The sequence below is a fragment of the Botryllus schlosseri genome, chromosome 16 (genome assembly GCF_051294905.1).
Source record: "Botryllus schlosseri isolate E-star chromosome 16, Bs_hap1, whole genome shotgun sequence".
Classification (NCBI taxonomy): domain Eukaryota; kingdom Metazoa; phylum Chordata; class Ascidiacea; order Stolidobranchia; family Styelidae; genus Botryllus; species Botryllus schlosseri.
In genome coordinates, this window is record NC_137251.1 from 2,344,938 (window position 1) to 2,363,239 (window position 18,302).

General features: G+C 41.8%; 1 protein-coding gene across 2 annotated transcripts; it reads right to left on the minus strand.

Annotated features, from left to right (window-relative positions):
• Positions 1–1,696: 1,696 nt before the first annotated feature.
• Positions 1,697–16,994, minus strand: LOC145458478 (regulator of G-protein signaling 5-like). Of its 2 annotated transcripts, XM_080336854.1 has the most exons (5): positions 16,722–16,994; positions 16,484–16,643; positions 15,814–16,148; positions 9,649–9,815; positions 1,697–2,716 (listed from the first exon to the last, which is right to left on the minus strand). In XM_080336854.1, the coding sequence occupies exons 2-5, from the start codon at positions 16,498–16,500 to the stop codon at positions 2,459–2,461; spliced, it is 777 nt and encodes a 258-aa protein (XP_080192980.1). In that variant the 5' UTR covers positions 16,501–16,643; positions 16,722–16,994; the 3' UTR covers positions 1,697–2,458. The 2 variants fall into 2 exon arrangements, with proteins under 2 accessions (XP_080192980.1, XP_080192979.1); XM_080336853.1 differs by lacking the exon at positions 16,722–16,994 and having other exon boundaries at positions 16,484–16,703.
• Positions 16,995–18,302: the final 1,308 nt, after the last annotated feature.

Consider the following 18,302-nt stretch of genomic DNA (forward strand, 5'->3'; position numbering starts at 1 on the left):
ATTGATAAATGCTTATAATATCCAGCTCCTTGCTATCAAAATTTGAGGTTTGAAATATTTCCTCTAAAATAATCTTAATGACAGTCAATGTTGAACATGTTCTCTGCTACATAATTTCCGAATCAAAGGCACGGTGCCTCACAAAGAGATTTAGTCTATTCTATCAAGCAAATGCGCCCTTTCAAAATAAGTCCAACGTCCCTGGGTGCTCGAAAAATGTTTTCGTCACCCGTCAGTTAGAGCCACTGTTTTAGTAGTTTATAACTGTATTCAATCAGCCGATCATTGTATATGTATAATTTCCAATTCCGTTGTTTGCGAAGAAAGGTGTTGCTACAATCGACCACTTGCGATTGTGACCAGGAAGATTATTCAAAATGCATGGGTTTGATAATGAATCATTTCAGTGAAAAACAACGGTATGTATTCGGTCGTAACATTTTGGTATGAACTGATAAAATTGCTAATAAACCAATGATGAATGATGATGATGTTTCGACTGATACGGTTCTCAGACGATCTAATGCGCGATTTACCTACAATTTATAGTTATTGCTCTGTGTATAATGGCGGATTGGTGCACACAGCACATCCTACTCTCTGGACGCCGGATCATCAACTACAATCATTGGTGATCATTGTGCGCGACCCAATCTGGATTTTGACTATTTAAAGAAGACCTTCTTTTTATCTGACGATCCAGCGGCGCTGTATGTGTGCGATCTTTCACGGAAGAACGACTGATGCAGCTACGCTATGTATGATTCGATTGCCTAACGTTAAAACTGCTGGTGTGTTTTGCTGGAGAATAAAGTTCAGCCCCACTCATTGACGTCTCTTTGTCGCGGACCCAAGATGGAACGTGACACGTGATGTCTCGCAATAGACAGACGGCCCTGAGCGCCATAATGGTCCGAAATTTGGAAATTCTTTCATCAACAGCCATAACATTCGATGCCATCAAACTATCCATTGGGATTGCTAGCATTCTGGTTGCATTTTGTGATATGACGATATGGGGGTGGGGGGCTTGTCTAAAAAAGTTTGAGAACCACTGATCTAAAGATCTCATTCCGGATCGAGTTTTACATCCCTGGACTATAGAGCTTTGCGGCTCCATATCATATACCTAGAATCAATATTTTGCGGTTTCTATACTTCATTCTACACCTCTCGGTCCACACCATGCCTCGTCTCCGCCATCTATATCTTCACGGAGAAACGGCAGTCTCTCGGAATCACAGTGTTCGCTCTAATCGAGCCACCATTTTCAAGCTGTTGATATCGCACGTATATAGCTGAAGAACATGTTTCTAAAGCGATCTTTTTCGGGTTAGAGCCCTACTATAGCAACCCGTTTTTCTCTCTACAAAAACGAAAATATAAACTTCAATAACTTCCTAGCTTGACCAGCATGTTCGAATTGTTGTTAGACGAATATACTGTCATTTATCACTTTCGTAAAGTTGGCTAATGGGTATCTCTATCTATGGATGTGAATTCAAATAAACCAATTACGCGACATTAGATTTTCCGTGATGATACTTTACCTACTGACTATATCAACAGGTGGTCGTTGCGACAACAGAGTTAACCAGCTGTAGTTGTCGGTGTAGAGCAGCGGTTTTCAACCTATGGACTGCATTATGTATAGTGCAGAGGAAGTAGTGTTACCGTTAATGGTAACACGACACAACAGTTTCAAAGATTGTATTCTCGCCACAAGGCAACACAGGCGTACAGAATCTCAGAAGAAGAAAAAACAGAGATTGAACTGGCCGTGAATATGTCAGTCATAAAAATCGTTCATATCTTCGACAATGTTAACGGTAGAACGTAGCATCCCGTGCCACTCTTGCAAGGATAATTATTACTATTACGTATTACAATACATAGCAAAAACGCTGATTACATACCAGCAAAGTGAACACAAATGGCGACATTTTTACGGCGACGGAACGAGAATGTTTCAGTACGGAATTCAACAAGCAATGAAATCGACAATACATTAGCAGTCCATCAGCAAATATCATTTGACCGTGACTGCGTCATTCCCTTCATTATATATTGGTCCCATATTGTAGGCTGGTTGATATTTAGGAGTGTTTGTGGTTCTAAAAATAGTTCATTATTTGAATTTGCGACAGTGATAGCTACAGTTGAATATTAACCAGAACTACGGCTCACTAGGCTTGCGAAGGGTAGATATCAGAGATATGTTCCCAATACCGCATGCTACCCTACGCATGACTGGTCTTGCAACCAGATAGTCCGGAGTCATTATGGCTCCGTAACCGAGCGGTTACACAGGATCATGATTTGGTATTCTACCCTGACAGGAATTTGGCGGGTGTTCCTGACACATAGGATTGGATGTACTGTACATGACCCGTACATCGCTACTAGATATTGCCATGGTATAGCTGGAACCAAACATCATGAGCAGTGATCGCTGGCTTCATACAGTGTCGGGGGCGGCGGGCTTTACGTGTTTTCTCCGACTAGGAAATAAGTCCCGCAAAAGTTCCCTGGGACTTCGCCTGGCCGGCGGCTGGGTAGCTGCGAAATGTCTGGATCGCGTGAATCTCGCGAAAGAATCGTTCTCGAGTATGTTGAAGATGTACTTTTGAGCGCCCACGAATAAGTCCCGGGAAGGCACCCCGCCGGCCGCTAGCTCTTCTTGGATGTTTCCGCGATTGAAGTGGTCCAGGTTGATCTGAACGCGAAGTAGGTGCGTTTTAAATGTGCGACACGTTGTAAGCAACACTTAAGGTCAACAGTCCTGTCCTGATGTAACTCATACATCGAATCGATATTGCACCAAAATGCCATCACTAGGGCAAGTTTTTGTTGCAGTAAAATCCGTGGAAAGTTGCACTTATGTTTCACAAAAGTTGCATTTATGGACATGTTCCTTGAAGTTATTAGGGCATGAGATACCCCAAGTTCCGTATCCAAGGCACACCAGCAAAACTCAGTGTTGGCGACATCAACAAAATCAATAGCGTGAAAAAATTGACCCAGTGAAAATATAATTTTCTAGCCTGAATGTACGTCAAATCTGAAAGGACCGCAAATATAAAAGATATAGTGAAATAATCAAGCGATATATTTACATAAAGTGCCAAATATTTCCAGTAAAACGTTAGTTGCATAAAAAAGGAAAGTGGCAAAAAGCTGCAATATAAGATTCCTCCAAACAGCTCAAAACACCATGATACATAACTTCTGAGTATTTTCGAAGCTGCCGGAAGTTATCAAAAAAGTTGCAAAAGTTGCAAAAACTTGCCCCAGTCATCACATAACATGACAAAACAGTGGTGCTTATGACTTTTCAAGCCTTATCAATATAATCAATAATCAACAATTATCAGATTATCTTTTATCTGCCCAGACACGCACAATGTACAATGCGATATACCAGATATGCAATGCTGCGTAATCAACAGATACGGAGATGCCGAACGACCGACCAGTTGGGGTCTCTTAAACTGGCATCCACCTCGACATAGTGCCCGATGTCACAGTCATTCTTCGATGTTAATCCTTCTTCGTTTTTAGAAGCTATTTCTTTTTTGTCGCCGTAAGAACAGAGACACGGGGGACGAGGATCCCAGAATAACCGCCGCCGACGCTCACCACTACGCTTTCCCCCTCCCACTATGCGCCGCGATATGTAAATATACCATGGCCATGAGCTTGCACGCGTCTGGACAGCTATCCATATGCCAATGCAGGGCCTTTAAGGACACAAAGTGACCTGGGATAATTATATATTATTGCTAGCGAGTTATTGTTGTTATTATCACATCAGGTCACAAGATATTTCGTTCAAGTCACATCGTTATAAGGCAGATCTTACGAATTGCACCAAACGTATACCACTGTATTAAAGACCATTACTGCGCCAATATCTTATAAAGAAATGGGTTTGTAGGCCAATTACCAGTAAATGGCTCTCCAGTGCAACACCTATCGAACCAAAATTACACAAAATCAAGAATTCAAACCGGATTTTTCGTCAATTCCTATAAGTGGAGACTTTAATGTAAGATTTATCACAAGTCCGCCTTCACGTTTATGTTCACACAGAGCCTTGACAACATTTCAACCAACGCCTTTGAGGAGTTCACGCCATCCCTAACCTGATCACTCTGTGGTCAAATTACGCGGTAGTGATGAATGTTGTTTAAGCATGGCAGTTGAAATTTCAGCCAGATCAAGCCTCCAGATGCCAATTTTCAGTACAAAGAACACTACTAATTACACGCTATGCGAATAAAATTCAGGAACTCTGAAGAAACCACTGTCCGATTCAAGACAGACTATTCTTACTACTTTGAACCGATAGCATCACTGCGACCAGGTTCCGTGGATTGGTATAAATAACATGGGGCTGCGCGACAAAATTCATACGCTCGATAGTATAGATTAAACCTGGTCGTGGAACTCATTTTGTGCTAATAAACCAGATTATTGCTCAAACTCCATTTGAATTTGGCTACTTTCAACGATTATATATACTTCATGGCGTACTAATCCGCAAGGTATCGCGGTTTTGAGAAAATCGCAGGAAGCCCTCGCATCGAAAATTGTTACTTTGGCATCGGTAAAGACGTGAGGCATTGAGAATAAGCGCAGGAGTTGGAAACGGCTGACATTCAATTGTTCCTAACACGGCGCTCCAGCCGGCAGGGCACCTTGAATGGAACTAGCAACTCGAGTTACAATTGGTGAATTGTAAACGGGACGCCCGACGTTCAGGAAATTGGCATAAGTGCACCAACGCATATATAGTTTGCAAATTATCATAGGCTATGGATGTAACGACAACCAAAACGTCCATGACAAATTTTGAAGAACCACGATATTGCTGTGGGCTGTGCAGGCCTATCATTAGCTTACTACCGTAGAATAAACAGCTGCCATTTTCCAGTGTTTCCAGGTTAATCGTCTGTGCGTTACAAATATGTAATGTTATCTTTGCATGTGTAAAAGTATTCGGTTTCCGGATGTAGCAGGTCAATGCAGTTTGTCATGGAATGTAGCTATCACTGTTAACTTGATGACAGATCGCACAGTAGTTGACGATTATGACGAATACATTGCGAATGGGGAGCCGTCCCAGTGACCCTTCGCGCTACATGAATTGCACAACATTTTGGGTAGGCCATCTTATTTTCATCATTTTCAATTTCGTATAAAAGGTACCCAGTACCCACACACGCGAGTTATCATCGTTAACGAGCGGAAAGACTCATTGAGACGCGGTTGAATGATTTCCGTTGGTCAAGCGTTAAGAGGTTTTATCATCATTTCTTCCAAACTGTTTTAAACACTTATAACTATCAAATCCGATTCTTTCTGACTTTCCTTTCAGATATAATATTGCTCGCAGCAGTATTTGATTCCATAGAAGTCACATCTAGGTATATCGTATGCGTGTATAGGAGTTTAAACCAAAATAATTGAGGATACAATAACCATTTCCATTCCTTTTGGAACACCCTCCACAGGGAATTGCTCACAGATATTTATATGTTTCCAAAAACGTGATACCTTCACGACAATGCAATTCAAAAGCAAGCGGTTTCTTTGACGAAGTTTGAAACACAATCTCAGACACACGGACAATTTGGGCCGACCTCAATCACACTACCGCGACAAACGATTCGTGTAATAGACTGCAATACCCCGAATCAATAAACTTAGTATTTCGAATCGAACCGCCAATGACTTTACATTATGTCATCGTCCGGTGCGAAATCAAGTTTGATGCAGCTTTAGATTTTGGAGGTTGATTTGAACTGGTTTAGAATATAAAACGTGATTTAGAACGCTTTCTGGCGTGACACGGAGTTCATGGTCAGCTTCTTGGAGGTACAGTGCTTCAATATACAATTGAATAGTATATTCATATTGAAATGAATTATTTTAGAAGGTACACGAACTCTTTTGTTGACACAGCCTTTGGCTGGTGTATTTTGATATAAGTCGACTCCAAGGCACACAATTGGAAGTGGGAACGGCCCCACGACACGAAATCTGTCGTGCCGAAAACTTTTCGCACAAACGGGATTATCTAACAAATGCTTGCCAATTGCAGAATTCATTATCTTTGATTGTTCCGCATCAATCTTGAGCGGATAAGTCAAGGGTGAGCTTATCACCGAGCGTGATGCGCGTGTTCCAATAAATCTAGGGACATGCTGATTTATACGTTGCTGCAAACGCGTTGACGTTCTTCCCAGTAGACACAATCACACTGGCACTTGAATTCGTAAACTACGTTGCCTCGTTGAAGTGCAGGAAGCACGTCTATAGACTCTTCACGTGTTGCAGACTTGCGGGGAGCAGTTGCGTTGTCGTAAAATCATGTTGGTCTTCCTGTGTCGTAACACTTACTGACCGCTTAAATCAATTGCTTTTCAAAGCGGGTGGAAATAGGGCCAATCCAAGGAAGATGGATGTTAACATCTTTGGTTGTTCGTTCGGTAGGCTCTGTTGACTTTTATGCGTTAAATTGCGTTACTTTCCTCTGTGACACGATTGTTGATATATAATGTTCTTCTGAATTTTCTAGTAGTTGCTGACGATTACCTCTGACGAGTGTCAGCCGAAAATATTAGGGTTCATTTCAATATGAATATACTATTTATTTGGAGTTCATGGTACATAAAACTTATTGTTGAACGCATGCGCGAACTGAAACCATAGGCTGTATAAACTGAATCAGGCGTGCGTTTACTTTGAAGCCTGTTTATTTACGTGCCGTGATCTCGCAGCCTACATAGTGCGCACTGCGCACAGGTAATCCAGATTCAAACTAAAGTAAATATAGCACAACCTGTCGCAAGGCATCAAATTAATGTTCCGATTCTTTGTCTTAAGTTACATACTTTTTCCGCAATTGTATAATCGGTTGATTTCGATTTTAAGGATCACCCGGCCCGCAATCTGAGAAGACAGAGGACCGCTGCTCCACAGGATGGTTCAATCGAAAGCAAAAACTACAGTACATCTACAGTAACCACATGACCACGTTTATAGCTGGACATACGGTCGGCCGGCGGAATTACGAGTTTATGGTACACAACTTTAAATAATGGCTGCTCTCATAAATGGCGTTAGCGTGGGTGAAACTGAAAAAAGACTCAAATGCTCTTTCGTTCAGGCGGGGAAATTAGATTCTTATAGTGATGGGACGATAGGATAGTGCGCTCTATATTCAAATATACCGACGTATATCGAATACACCGCGGATAGAAGTAAGCATTCCCACAATGCGTGTCGGTCATATGAGTAATGCCATGTCTCATACGCAGCGCTATTTTTGGCTTTTCCCTACGAACAGCGGATGTCCCGAACGTCGGCATGAAAGTGATCTGAGCACTAGTGCGAGGCGACATCAACGCGCTGTCACGGATTGGCGCGATAATTTCCGCCTATCAAGAGCGCTGTGGGTTACCATATTTAGGAAATCGGAAAAGAAGACAGTTTTTCAGACTTGCAATACCGGAGGAAAATCCTGAAAAATAGGAATTTTTTTGCACTTCGTAGTTGGTTGACTAAAAAAAAAGGTCGAATTTCCAGCCCAGCTCCCGAAATAGCCGCCGGAGCGTTACTTCAGTGCTGATTTACTGTATCTCAGTCGAATTTTGCCCTATATTTAACCAAAATTCTCAAAAAAGAGGGCATTTGGGCGTCCTCCTCCGACACTTTCAAAACAGTCAAAAAAGAGGACAAATCCTCTTAAAAGAGGACGCATGGTAACCCTAATATAGACAGGCCTGATATGCAGGTCTGTCCCAATGCTAATACACGAAAGTCCAACCATTTGTGAATCTGATGCCAAGGTTTTTCTCTGCTGTTCTTAACCAGGGGTTCGATAAGCCAGTCTCTGGGGTTGGCTGGGGATCAAGACTCACACTCGACTGTCGAGTGTCGACTCATACGGCAGAGGTCACACTGATACGCAGTAAATACTATATTATAGTCGTTTTGTTTTGCGTGAGAATTATGTTTTAATGGTTTTGTTCTTTTAACATTGTTGTAGATGCACAGTTCATCTCGCGGTACAGTGTTCTGAAGTGATGTATTAAATGTAAAATATGGTAGGCCTCGATTTCAGGCGTAAATTTTGGGTTCGTCGAAAGTTTTCTCTTTGCAGATTAGCGTAAGGGTTCGCCTGGTTAATAAATGTGAAAAACCACTGGATTAGATACACTCAACTGTTTGTACTCGGGTTTAGCTGCTACGCTGCAACGGACGCGGTTTAAATTGATTTAAAATTTCCGAAGTGCTTCCGAGAGTATCGTTATTGCAATAAGTAATTATTTAGCGAGGGATAGTAAATTTTCGATTTTGTCTCGTATAGTATACGGCTAGCGTGACAGGGTTTGGTTCACCCTGCTTAATACAATCTGGATTAAATGAAATCCTACACTTTCGCGTGCTCATTGTTGCACAGCTCGTGTAACCATAGTTTGTAATAAAGCGACAGCCTTATCGGGACCACGCGAGGTTGATCGCTGTTCTCTCCAGCTGTATATTGTATTGGCTTAACAATATCCGATATTAGATCATTAATAGATCCGCATCCGTCAGCTTGCAAACTGCGCTGGTCGAATATATGCGTCACAATTCGTCTTTCTATCGCATTACACTCGGTTATCGTGTAATATCCTGACAATCACGCGCAATTCCAAGCGGAACTTCCTCATGTTATGTGATCTGAACATGGCCTATCGCAGCCTGAGTCTGCGAATGTGGACAATAGTCCAAGTTAGACGCTGATGGCCCCATCCACTGAACGTAATCGCACCAGAAAACGAATTCAAGATACTATTTACTGGTAAGTTAAAAATGTAGCCTACCTGTTAGGCGAGCACAAAAATAGAAATCCAGTTCAACACAACATTGAAGATGATTAGGCATTTTTCGACTATGCTCATCTCATTGCACTTTGCGATAATGTTGTGGGTTGATCACGGCTTTATAGAAATGAAATTTCCACTATAACGTGCGTAGCTTTGTGCTATTGTGCCATACGTCCTCTCGATGTTCACAGCCTTCAGCAGTCGAAAATAGTATCGAAATTATAATTCTCTTTGATATATTCATTAATTAGTCCTACTGACCATTAGGGCTGTTCGAAAATAGCTTTTTTTTCAAAAATGTTATCGGCTACATTAGGGTTACCATACGTCCTCTTTTAAGAGGATTTGTCCTCTTTTTTGACTTTTTTGAAAGTGTCCTCGGAGGACCCCCTTTTGTCCTCTTTTTTGAGATTTGTCCTCTTTTTTGAAAATTTAGGTCAGATTTAGAGCAAATTGCGAGTGATATGCCGTAAATTAGCACAGAACTGACGCACCGGCGGGTATTTCGGAATGAAAGACGGTTATTTTAGCTCTGGGCGGAAAGATGATCTTAGTGTCCTCTTTTTAGATTTCCAAAATATGGTAAGCCTTTTTCCTAATATAGCAATGGTTCTCTGGGATGGAATTGGGCCAAAATTGGCATGCAACGTTTTAGGCAATCTAGCAAAGTAACAAGTAGAATTTATAAAACAAAAGTTGATCAGCCGTACTGACCATCTCTGATTAAAACTCTCCGAACACTTTGATTAAAACCGCTCAGCCCGCCTACCTGATTTGGCGATCCGATTGCAATATACGCCCTGTAGATTGCGTCCGCGCATTTTTGCCGATCGTCATGAGTCTTTAACTTCCGATACTCTTCGGCCTCCAGCCAAAAATCGAGATTCTCCGCGCTGTACTCCGACTCCAGGAACATCCGAAGTCCCAGTCGCAGTTCTAATAATGGAACAGGCGTGGCGTTGACTCTCGCTCGTGAGATTTGCAATGTTGCACTTCAGCACTCGGAATGGAGCTGGAGCCTGGAGGCATTTCGAGTTTACGTTAGGAATGGGGTTTTGAAGAAGGCAGGGAGCAATTCATCATGTGTTGCTAGTTCATTTTCGGGTTCAATCCTGTTCATATGCCTATGAGCAATGTTCCCTCTAAGCTGCGCACGTGCGCAAATGCGCAGTGCTGAAGCGGTCTCTGCGCACAGAAAATCTAAGCTGCGCACAAAAAATCCGAAGTGATGTTTTTTTTCAAGTCGTTGCGCACTGTTGTCCAAGGGACCACGCAGGCGCGCAAACTCGTGAAAAATTAGACGGAACATTGCCAGGGGCAAATAGTGTTATCGCTAAAGTATTACACCGAGGCACAAGTGCGACCCGCAAAGGTAAATATTGCGCTCCGTGAAGAAATGAGACTTTGAAATCACGAGCGCCTAACGAAAAATCTTTTCTTTTAGTATGGTCTCGTACGCGTGAGCGATACTGTTACCATTTCAATAGCGCATTATTTTCTGGGAATGGCGAAATAACATGGTTTAACAAAATTATAAATAACAAGGGGCTAGCTCGAAGTTAATCTGCGAGAAACCAGCGCATCGTCTTCTCCGCGTGTCATAAACATTGCGTAAGATTTCCTCAGGACCGTAACTGTCGCACCCCAGACCCTCAATTAGGGGCCGAGATCGAAGGGAGCCCAAAATCATTTCGTGAATTAACATAAATCAGGGTGTAATATTTGGGAATTTTTCTTCTTCAAATATCTTCATTAATGGGTACCCTTCCCACAACAAAAAATACGTGTGATTAAGAGAAATGGGCACTTGGGCGTCGGCCATTGCCTTGCCACGACGCACCAAGACATATGAAGTTATAGGCTATGTGACATGCGACTTCGAGAAGTGCGCCAAAACGCTCAGCAGCGAGAAAACCTTGGCCGAAAAGGACTGCCCTATATGCTGACCGAAAACTTCGATTCATACATATAAGTTTAGTTGTCCATAGGCGCGTAAATGGCTGGCGCTGTATGTTCATGTGCTGGCGATCCGAGTCCCACAACAAGACAAATGCCATATCGAGGGAACATTATTTGCCAGTAGAGAAATACCAATTTTAAATCGTGTTCGTGTGTTAGTTTAGTACGTTTGAGCGATTTCAATGTCTTTTGACATAGCCGATAGGAGGTCACGAAATAGCGTCATGTAACGAAGTCATTATACCAACGGGTGCGCCCGAAGATGTTTAATTAATATTTAGAGGACCTACTTTTTCTAACACACCTCACTCGATCAGCTTTACCTGTAAGTCTGATTATATGAGCAGAGAGAGGATAAAAATGGATAGCAATAGATATATGAAATTCCCGATCATATTGATCGGTTCAATCATGAATCATATAAAATATTCGCGCTTCGCGCGTTCAGGCGACACACCCACCAAACCGGCCCCCGATTTAGAGAATAATTATCGGGCAAAAGCGCAGAGCCCGATAGGGAGTTCTGGGGGGCGAAGCCCCCCAGAAGTTAAATTTATCACCTTATGTGGGGGCTGGTTGCGCACTATTGTCCAAGGGCCTGCGCAGTGGGTTAACGTGTTTGCGCAGACTCGTGAAAAATTAGAGGGAACATTGCCTATGAGCAATTGAAGGTATCGATACGGATGGAAAATACATGACAGATATATCAGTAAGGGAACGTATTTGCGCCGCAATGCATGTTAGCCGTCGAAATTACACGGTTCATAGATGCTGCACCGTTGGCCGCGAAGTCGATATAGTGCGTTGTATAATTACGCTAGGATTGTCGGATTGTCAGCTAACAGAAGGTAAAGCAAATCCATCCGTGCCTCACCTGGTCATCGTTATTTCTCCACGCTGTCACGGTACGTAACGATGCCGAATTTCACAGTCCTTGGAGAGTTTTGATTATTATAATTATTTAGATCTTCGTAATCAACGTGACAATAGCATTCGATTAATACTAGTTATCACAAATTCTGAGCTATTTATGATGAATTACGCTATCACGGGCGGGGTTTGACCAGTCCGTGCCTTAGCTCCCGTTTGGCGCGAAATTTATAAACAATAAAACGTAAATTCCGTGATTTTGTAGGTTAAAGTGTTTCAAAATTATAGTCGGTCATGAACATCAATGGAAAATACACATCATAATTGGTGTTATAATCATGGAAAGTTTCACAATTTTCTTTTACTCATCCTGACGACAGATGAGGCAATGCCTCACTTGCCTCCCATGAATTCCTAAAACTATACTTTTATATATAGAAACGCAAAATGTAGATGGTCAGTAGTTTCACCTAAAGTACTCAAGTAGAAGTGGGTACAGCTAAAACCAACCACTTGAGTACGTGATGCAAGTAGACGAGACCTACTTGATGAGTCTTGTAAAAGAAGAAGTACTTCAATACTACGGAATCAGTTTCACACTGGCCGGACGCCGCACAACGGGTCAGCAATCGATAAGAGAATAGCATTACCAAGATGATGTCATTAGGCTGTTCAACGGGATCGCTCGCCGGCACTTGGTCATTATTTCACCGACATCCATTTATGTGAAGCGAAAATTGTGATAAAATCATCGCTTGGTTCTCATATCACGTCAAAATCCCCTTCTGTGAATCATGCAAGTTATCTTGTATCGAGCGCGACTGAACGTAGTAAACAATTCTTCGTAGCGCTATTACGTAACAATCTGGCAGTTTGTATTGAGAAATTCACTTTCGATGTCGCGAAGAACCAAGGACTTTGCTGTGATTTGGGGCATGGACTGGACAGCGGTTCTCAACCTTTTTAACCTTGCGGACCGGTAAAACTTCAAAACAAATGTTGCGGACCGGTGAACCTTTAGAAATCAAAATTAATCCTAAATTTGAGTAATTAAAATCCATGCGACTCAGCTGTAACACTGCCGAAGCTCGTCCAGTCCCGTTACAGACCATTAATTTGATTATGATTGTTTGGAATTCTTTGAAAGAAGTGCGACTTTACTGGTTGCTGTAGCCTTATTATACTGACAAATATCGCTTAATTGCGATGCCTAAACGTCTTCGTAGCTTGCACAGCATTTACAGCTTGCCCGATACCAGTTTTTGGACAGCTTCTTGTAACACTTACAACAGCGGTTCTCAAAAGGGGGTCCGCGAAGCATCAAAACAGTTCATAATCTAATTTGTATTTTTTTAATTAAGAAAATCGCCATGTAGTTTCGCTTCATTTCTAGTAAAACTTCAGAGGTCACATCAACAGAATGGCCGTCTGAGATAGAATACCCTACTGTGTAGACTCATTTTGATTGCTAAATTGCCATTAGCCTACTGATACAAACACTTTGCTGTTTAGAGCTGTTTTGTTGGGGATTGTGGGTAAAAAGTTGGACGATTAAGGTCAATCACGGTGACTTCGAAATGTGTACAAAAATTCATTTTCTCCTGTGATATACATAACCATTTTTCCATGATAACTTCAAGATAAGCTGCTTGATAGAAATGACCAGGTTTGACGGTAAATATTCAATTAAAAAAATTGTTGGTCTATTTTGGTGCCGTCGCGATCATACCCAAATGTGTCGTCGAAAGCGTTACGCGTTATTATTACATTCGCCGCCACCTATATTTGTGGATTTTCGGCGCTCCTTCATATCAAATCGAAGGCGCGGATTTTCAAGACACGACCACGTAGGCCTATTTCAAGAAGTATATTTGCAAAATTCGCTTTGAAATAATAGAAGTCAACCCAATTGCTACATGAATAGTACATGATCTTATTTTTTTTTAAAGTCATTTTGATACTGTTTTTTTATCACAAAGCCTACAGTTATCATTCGCGCAAGACAAATGACTATGGCACGATATTTGAGCTAAATTTGAGCTCAAAGTTCGTGGGGGTCCGCGGGGGTCCGTGGCAATCCGAAAGGGGTCCGCGAAGGCAAAAAGGTCGAGAACCACTGACTCACACCATTGCGACGAACGCTTAAAGCAGACCATGAACTCTCTATTGTGACATCATACAACATACGTTCCATACTTATAAACGAATTGAAAATTTGAGGTTTCTCAGAATAATGTAAAAGCGTCCAACTCCATTCATTTTGAAACTGGCTTATAAAGGTGTAAAATATTTAGGGGGCTGACAGGCAGCTCGACAAGGACCTGCGGTTGAGAACCACAGGACTGGAGTATAGTAATCTGTCGCTTAGCAGTCAGTATTTACATTCAGGTGTATCATTTTAACACATGGCATCGGAACACGGCGCGTACGACCGTCGAAATAGCATGATCGCCTCACCCTTTTCAAATTAGATTACTATTAGAATTACTGAATTCGAAAAACTTTGAAATTTAATTCGAGTTAGGAAAATACAACAACAACCTTTCACAAATTAGAATATAATTAGATGACCGGAATTTCGATCTAATTTGTCGCATTATACAACTAGAATTATCTTACAGTAGCGATTACGGCAAGCCAATGATTGGCACGTGCTTTTTCGCATTTCTACAATTTTACATTTTGAACATCGTGACGACGTATATGTGTTCTTCGATGTTGTTGCAATGATTTTGCAACCTGGTTGCGCCCACAAAGTAAGTTATAATTAATATTATGATGACCAACATCCCGTACTCTGTTATCGAGGATACGAGGTATACATATTGGTTTAACCGAGGTTATGCAGACAAGACACATTAAAAAACTAAATGCTTTCCGTCCACGGCAAAGCAGGCATTAAACAAGGTGTTGTTGTCCAGTGCTGTCATTTCATCATTATGTATCATGTAAAATTGCAAGACATACAGAATGCGCATATTTTAAGGTGACTGAAACGACCAAATCTATCACCATAAACTCTGCTCGGTCCAGAGCAGTGCTGGAAACTATGCCCTTCATCGATAACCATTTCAGGAGTGATGCCATTATGCCATTATTAGCAATGATCGAATGGTAATCTGTCAGGCCGTCTGATAAATCGAAGACGATATCGAGACATTCATATGAGTAAGGCATTGGCAAAAAGTCGTATAACGCATAGAAGAAGCGTATGTCCACGAGCTATAATTGTGAGGGAGCATTTCGTAATAAATAAAGTCACTACAAGCAACGTTAAATGGTAATAATTTTATAATTATAATTAGATCAGGGTCTATCTTTGCCCTTTCAAAGACACTCGTTAACTCGTATGGATATGGGGTACATATTGCGTCGTTATTGCATACGTCATTAAGATCATTTTCGAAACCCTGATCCCCATCCAAACCACGACCGAATCCCACACCGACATATCGCCAAAGGCCAGTGACACCGAAAACACATCGCAGTAAAACTTGAATATCGACGTACCGCCACACTTCGGGCAAACATCTCGGCAAACCTCCCGCATATTTACACGCGAAAATGACGTGAATTATGTTCCGAATAAATAGCCATCGCACCTATTTGTAAATATTGCAAATATTAGACGCCCTTTTCAAACACTGTGGGTTTATGACTTTCGCTGCTGTTGGACATCAATATGACGTAGGAATGCTTCGCCACGGCGAACAACATAACCGGCGACTGTGTCGCAGCTAGCAATCGGAATGGCCCTGATTACCGACCAACAAGTTCACGAATATTCGTAGCATTAGTGTGCTACTACAAGATATTCGCAGATCTTAACTCAAATACGCTTTCTCAACAAAGAGGACAAAGGCCCCGAAAACAATGTATCAAAGCGTTGTTAATGATTACAGTCCATGATTATATTCATTTACTATGACATCGTCGCTAAATCTTGCTGACGAGGGAACATTTTAAGTAAAAGGAAATGGAACACTCGCGTAGCCTACTTAATCATCCAGAGAGGAAGTTGTTCTATTGTGTTATAGTTATCGGCTCTACTCTACTATTACCATGGCCTTGTGTACCAAGGCATAAAATTACGTATAGTTCTTACTTTTATCTTGCAATGCCTCCGTCAGGCACATCCGGTTATGAGATCCGGACGGAACCTTGTGATTCGCGCTTGAAAATCCCAATGGTCCCATCGACTTCGGCCTAGCTCCGTTGGGGTTGTTTCGATTCACTTTCTTTTGCCTTAATCGCACGCTGAAGTTCGGGCTAGTGCTTGACGATCGAGTGTAAGTTGCAAGAGATTGAGCTGACTTTGAGTTAGTTTCAACTAACTTAACCGACGGCGACCCAGATAATGAAGGATTGGACGTTGAAGTCTTCATTGCTGTACCATCTCCTGCCGTTAACCATCGGCTGGTTTTTGCCTCGCATATATCTCTGGATACAAATATTGTATCAATTCGCTTTGACAACCGCAATATCAACCAAGTTAAGGTAACATGAAAATTTCAGTTTCGTTAACAGCGAAAATAAGCTAGAAGATACGCCGGAGTATCACGTAATTTTGCTAAGCCCACCGAAACAGCGAATTGGCGATCAATTGCTACATATTGACGTTGCTCTGGCTATCAACCAACGCAATGTTACGTGATGCACCGATATGACGTTACACTACGCCGTTCACCTGCATGCCCGCAACTACAGAGTTATTCTACCGTGAGAACGTATCTAGGTAAACATGATTGTATTTATAGATAAAGCTTTTCACGTACCTTCGATGGAATGCCATGATGCAGTAGCGCGTGACTACAGTCGGTTGATTACCAGAATTCCATAGCAGTCGAGAACTAGCTGATATATTACTGACGACATCTCAGGTTATTGCGTTGCACCCGGCATAGTGATATCACGCCCACATAAACAAACTCTGTGCTATATATAAAACGCAAACATTTGGTAAAAAACAGCTAACAAAATGACGTGAACCGACTGTTGAAGAACATGACCTACCTGTTATTATGTACAATATACGTGCAATAGCAACGAGGAAAATCTTGTCATATTATGATGAATTGGTAGTGCAGCCATCGCGGATATGACGTCAATATCTCTTTCACTTGCATAGTCAGTTAGCCACACTCAGCCAGGAGTGCTAAACTGTATCACCGCTCGCTCTGATGTCGTTGGCATGAGCGCATGCATGATCCTAATTCGACAAACCAGTGCTACGTATCGCCGGCTCGCTTCCATACCAAAATATTGTAAAGCTGCCCAGTTACTGAAGTCAGACCTTAATCGATTTACACCATCCTGTACTATAATCTTTGAGATGGAAATATTTATTTTTCTCGTGTTACTCATCAATTACTCAAAGAATTTCCCGCTACGAGGGATGCTTCAATCTCCAAACCGAAACAGATACATGACTTTATCAAGTCAAGCACACGTTCGCCACCACATAAACATGAAAAGCAGTCTAAACTCATCTGGATACAGTGAACGCCTGTTAATGTTGCGATATGCCGATCGCGCTGAATGTAAAATCCTGATTTGTCGCGTGTAACCTGCCGATGTCGTTTCATAAACATCGCTTGCAGAGTAGATGTGGATTTGTGACGTGTTCATGCATTTTGGGTTGCCAAGTCTCAAAGTTCTCTTTCCATTGAAACGTCACACAGACTCACGCGAAATGATTAATTTCGAATGTCAATGACCGGCATGTACTATGTAGTGGAGAGTAGAGCGTGGAGCAGTGGTTCTCAACCGGGATTCCGCGAACCCTCTAAATTAGCAACATGATTGATAACCAAATTTGTCATATTCAAAGATAGGGTAGTTATCACGTCTTAAAATTCTACCCAGTCACAAGTAGATGCAGTGATTTCCAAGGCATGTCAGAGCTTCTCATGTTGAAATAGAAAATGAAGTAAAATGAAGATAAGTAGTTTCTAAAGTAATTATGGTCTGGGGGTCGCATAATTTTAGCAATTCGTCGAAGGTGTATGGCACACGTTCGGCTATCTTATGCGAGACGTTATGTTCCCTCTACGGCCCGCAACATATAGTCGTCAAAGTCGGCCGCAACTTTATTCTTCAACATGAACACATCGACAGCGTCGGTCGATCGTCAGTTAAAAGGCGAGTCCTCATCAGACGACGGTGCTGGTCACAATCGGCGCTAATGATTACTAGGGATGGTAATTGTATGGCGGGGAATTCGTGTACTGATCCGCCATAGGTGGCTACGTTCGAACTCGCGATATGCAACTTTAACTTCACGACAAAATCACGAATGACACTACAAACAGGTGCAGTTTCCGTAATTATATTCAGTTACCGTGATACGGGGCTATTTCATCCAGTGTAATGAGTGAAATATTCGCTAAAGTGTCGCAAACATATTCCTAAACTGCTGTCTACCCTGGTCAATCAAGGTAACTTTGCAATGGTAATCGCACGTGTATTTGTTATTACGTATCATTGCGCGTCAGATCTCCATATGAGCGAAGCTCCAAATTTTCCAAAGGGGATGTATGAATTTTGTCAATAACATATGTTCTTACTTCAATCAATGTCATTGTTTAGTCTTCT

Excerpts from the sequence above, each read along its gene's own strand:
- LOC145458478 (XM_080336854.1), bottom strand. Across the intron at positions 9,816-15,813 it reads GGAGGCATTGCAAGATAAAA|AACTGCGACTGGGACTTCGG; the intron begins GTAAGAACTATA and ends TTCCATTATTAG. Across the intron at positions 2,717-9,648 it reads CAATCGGATCGCCAAATCAG|ATCAACCTGGACCACTTCAA; the intron begins GTAGGCGGGCTG and ends CTTCGCGTTCAG.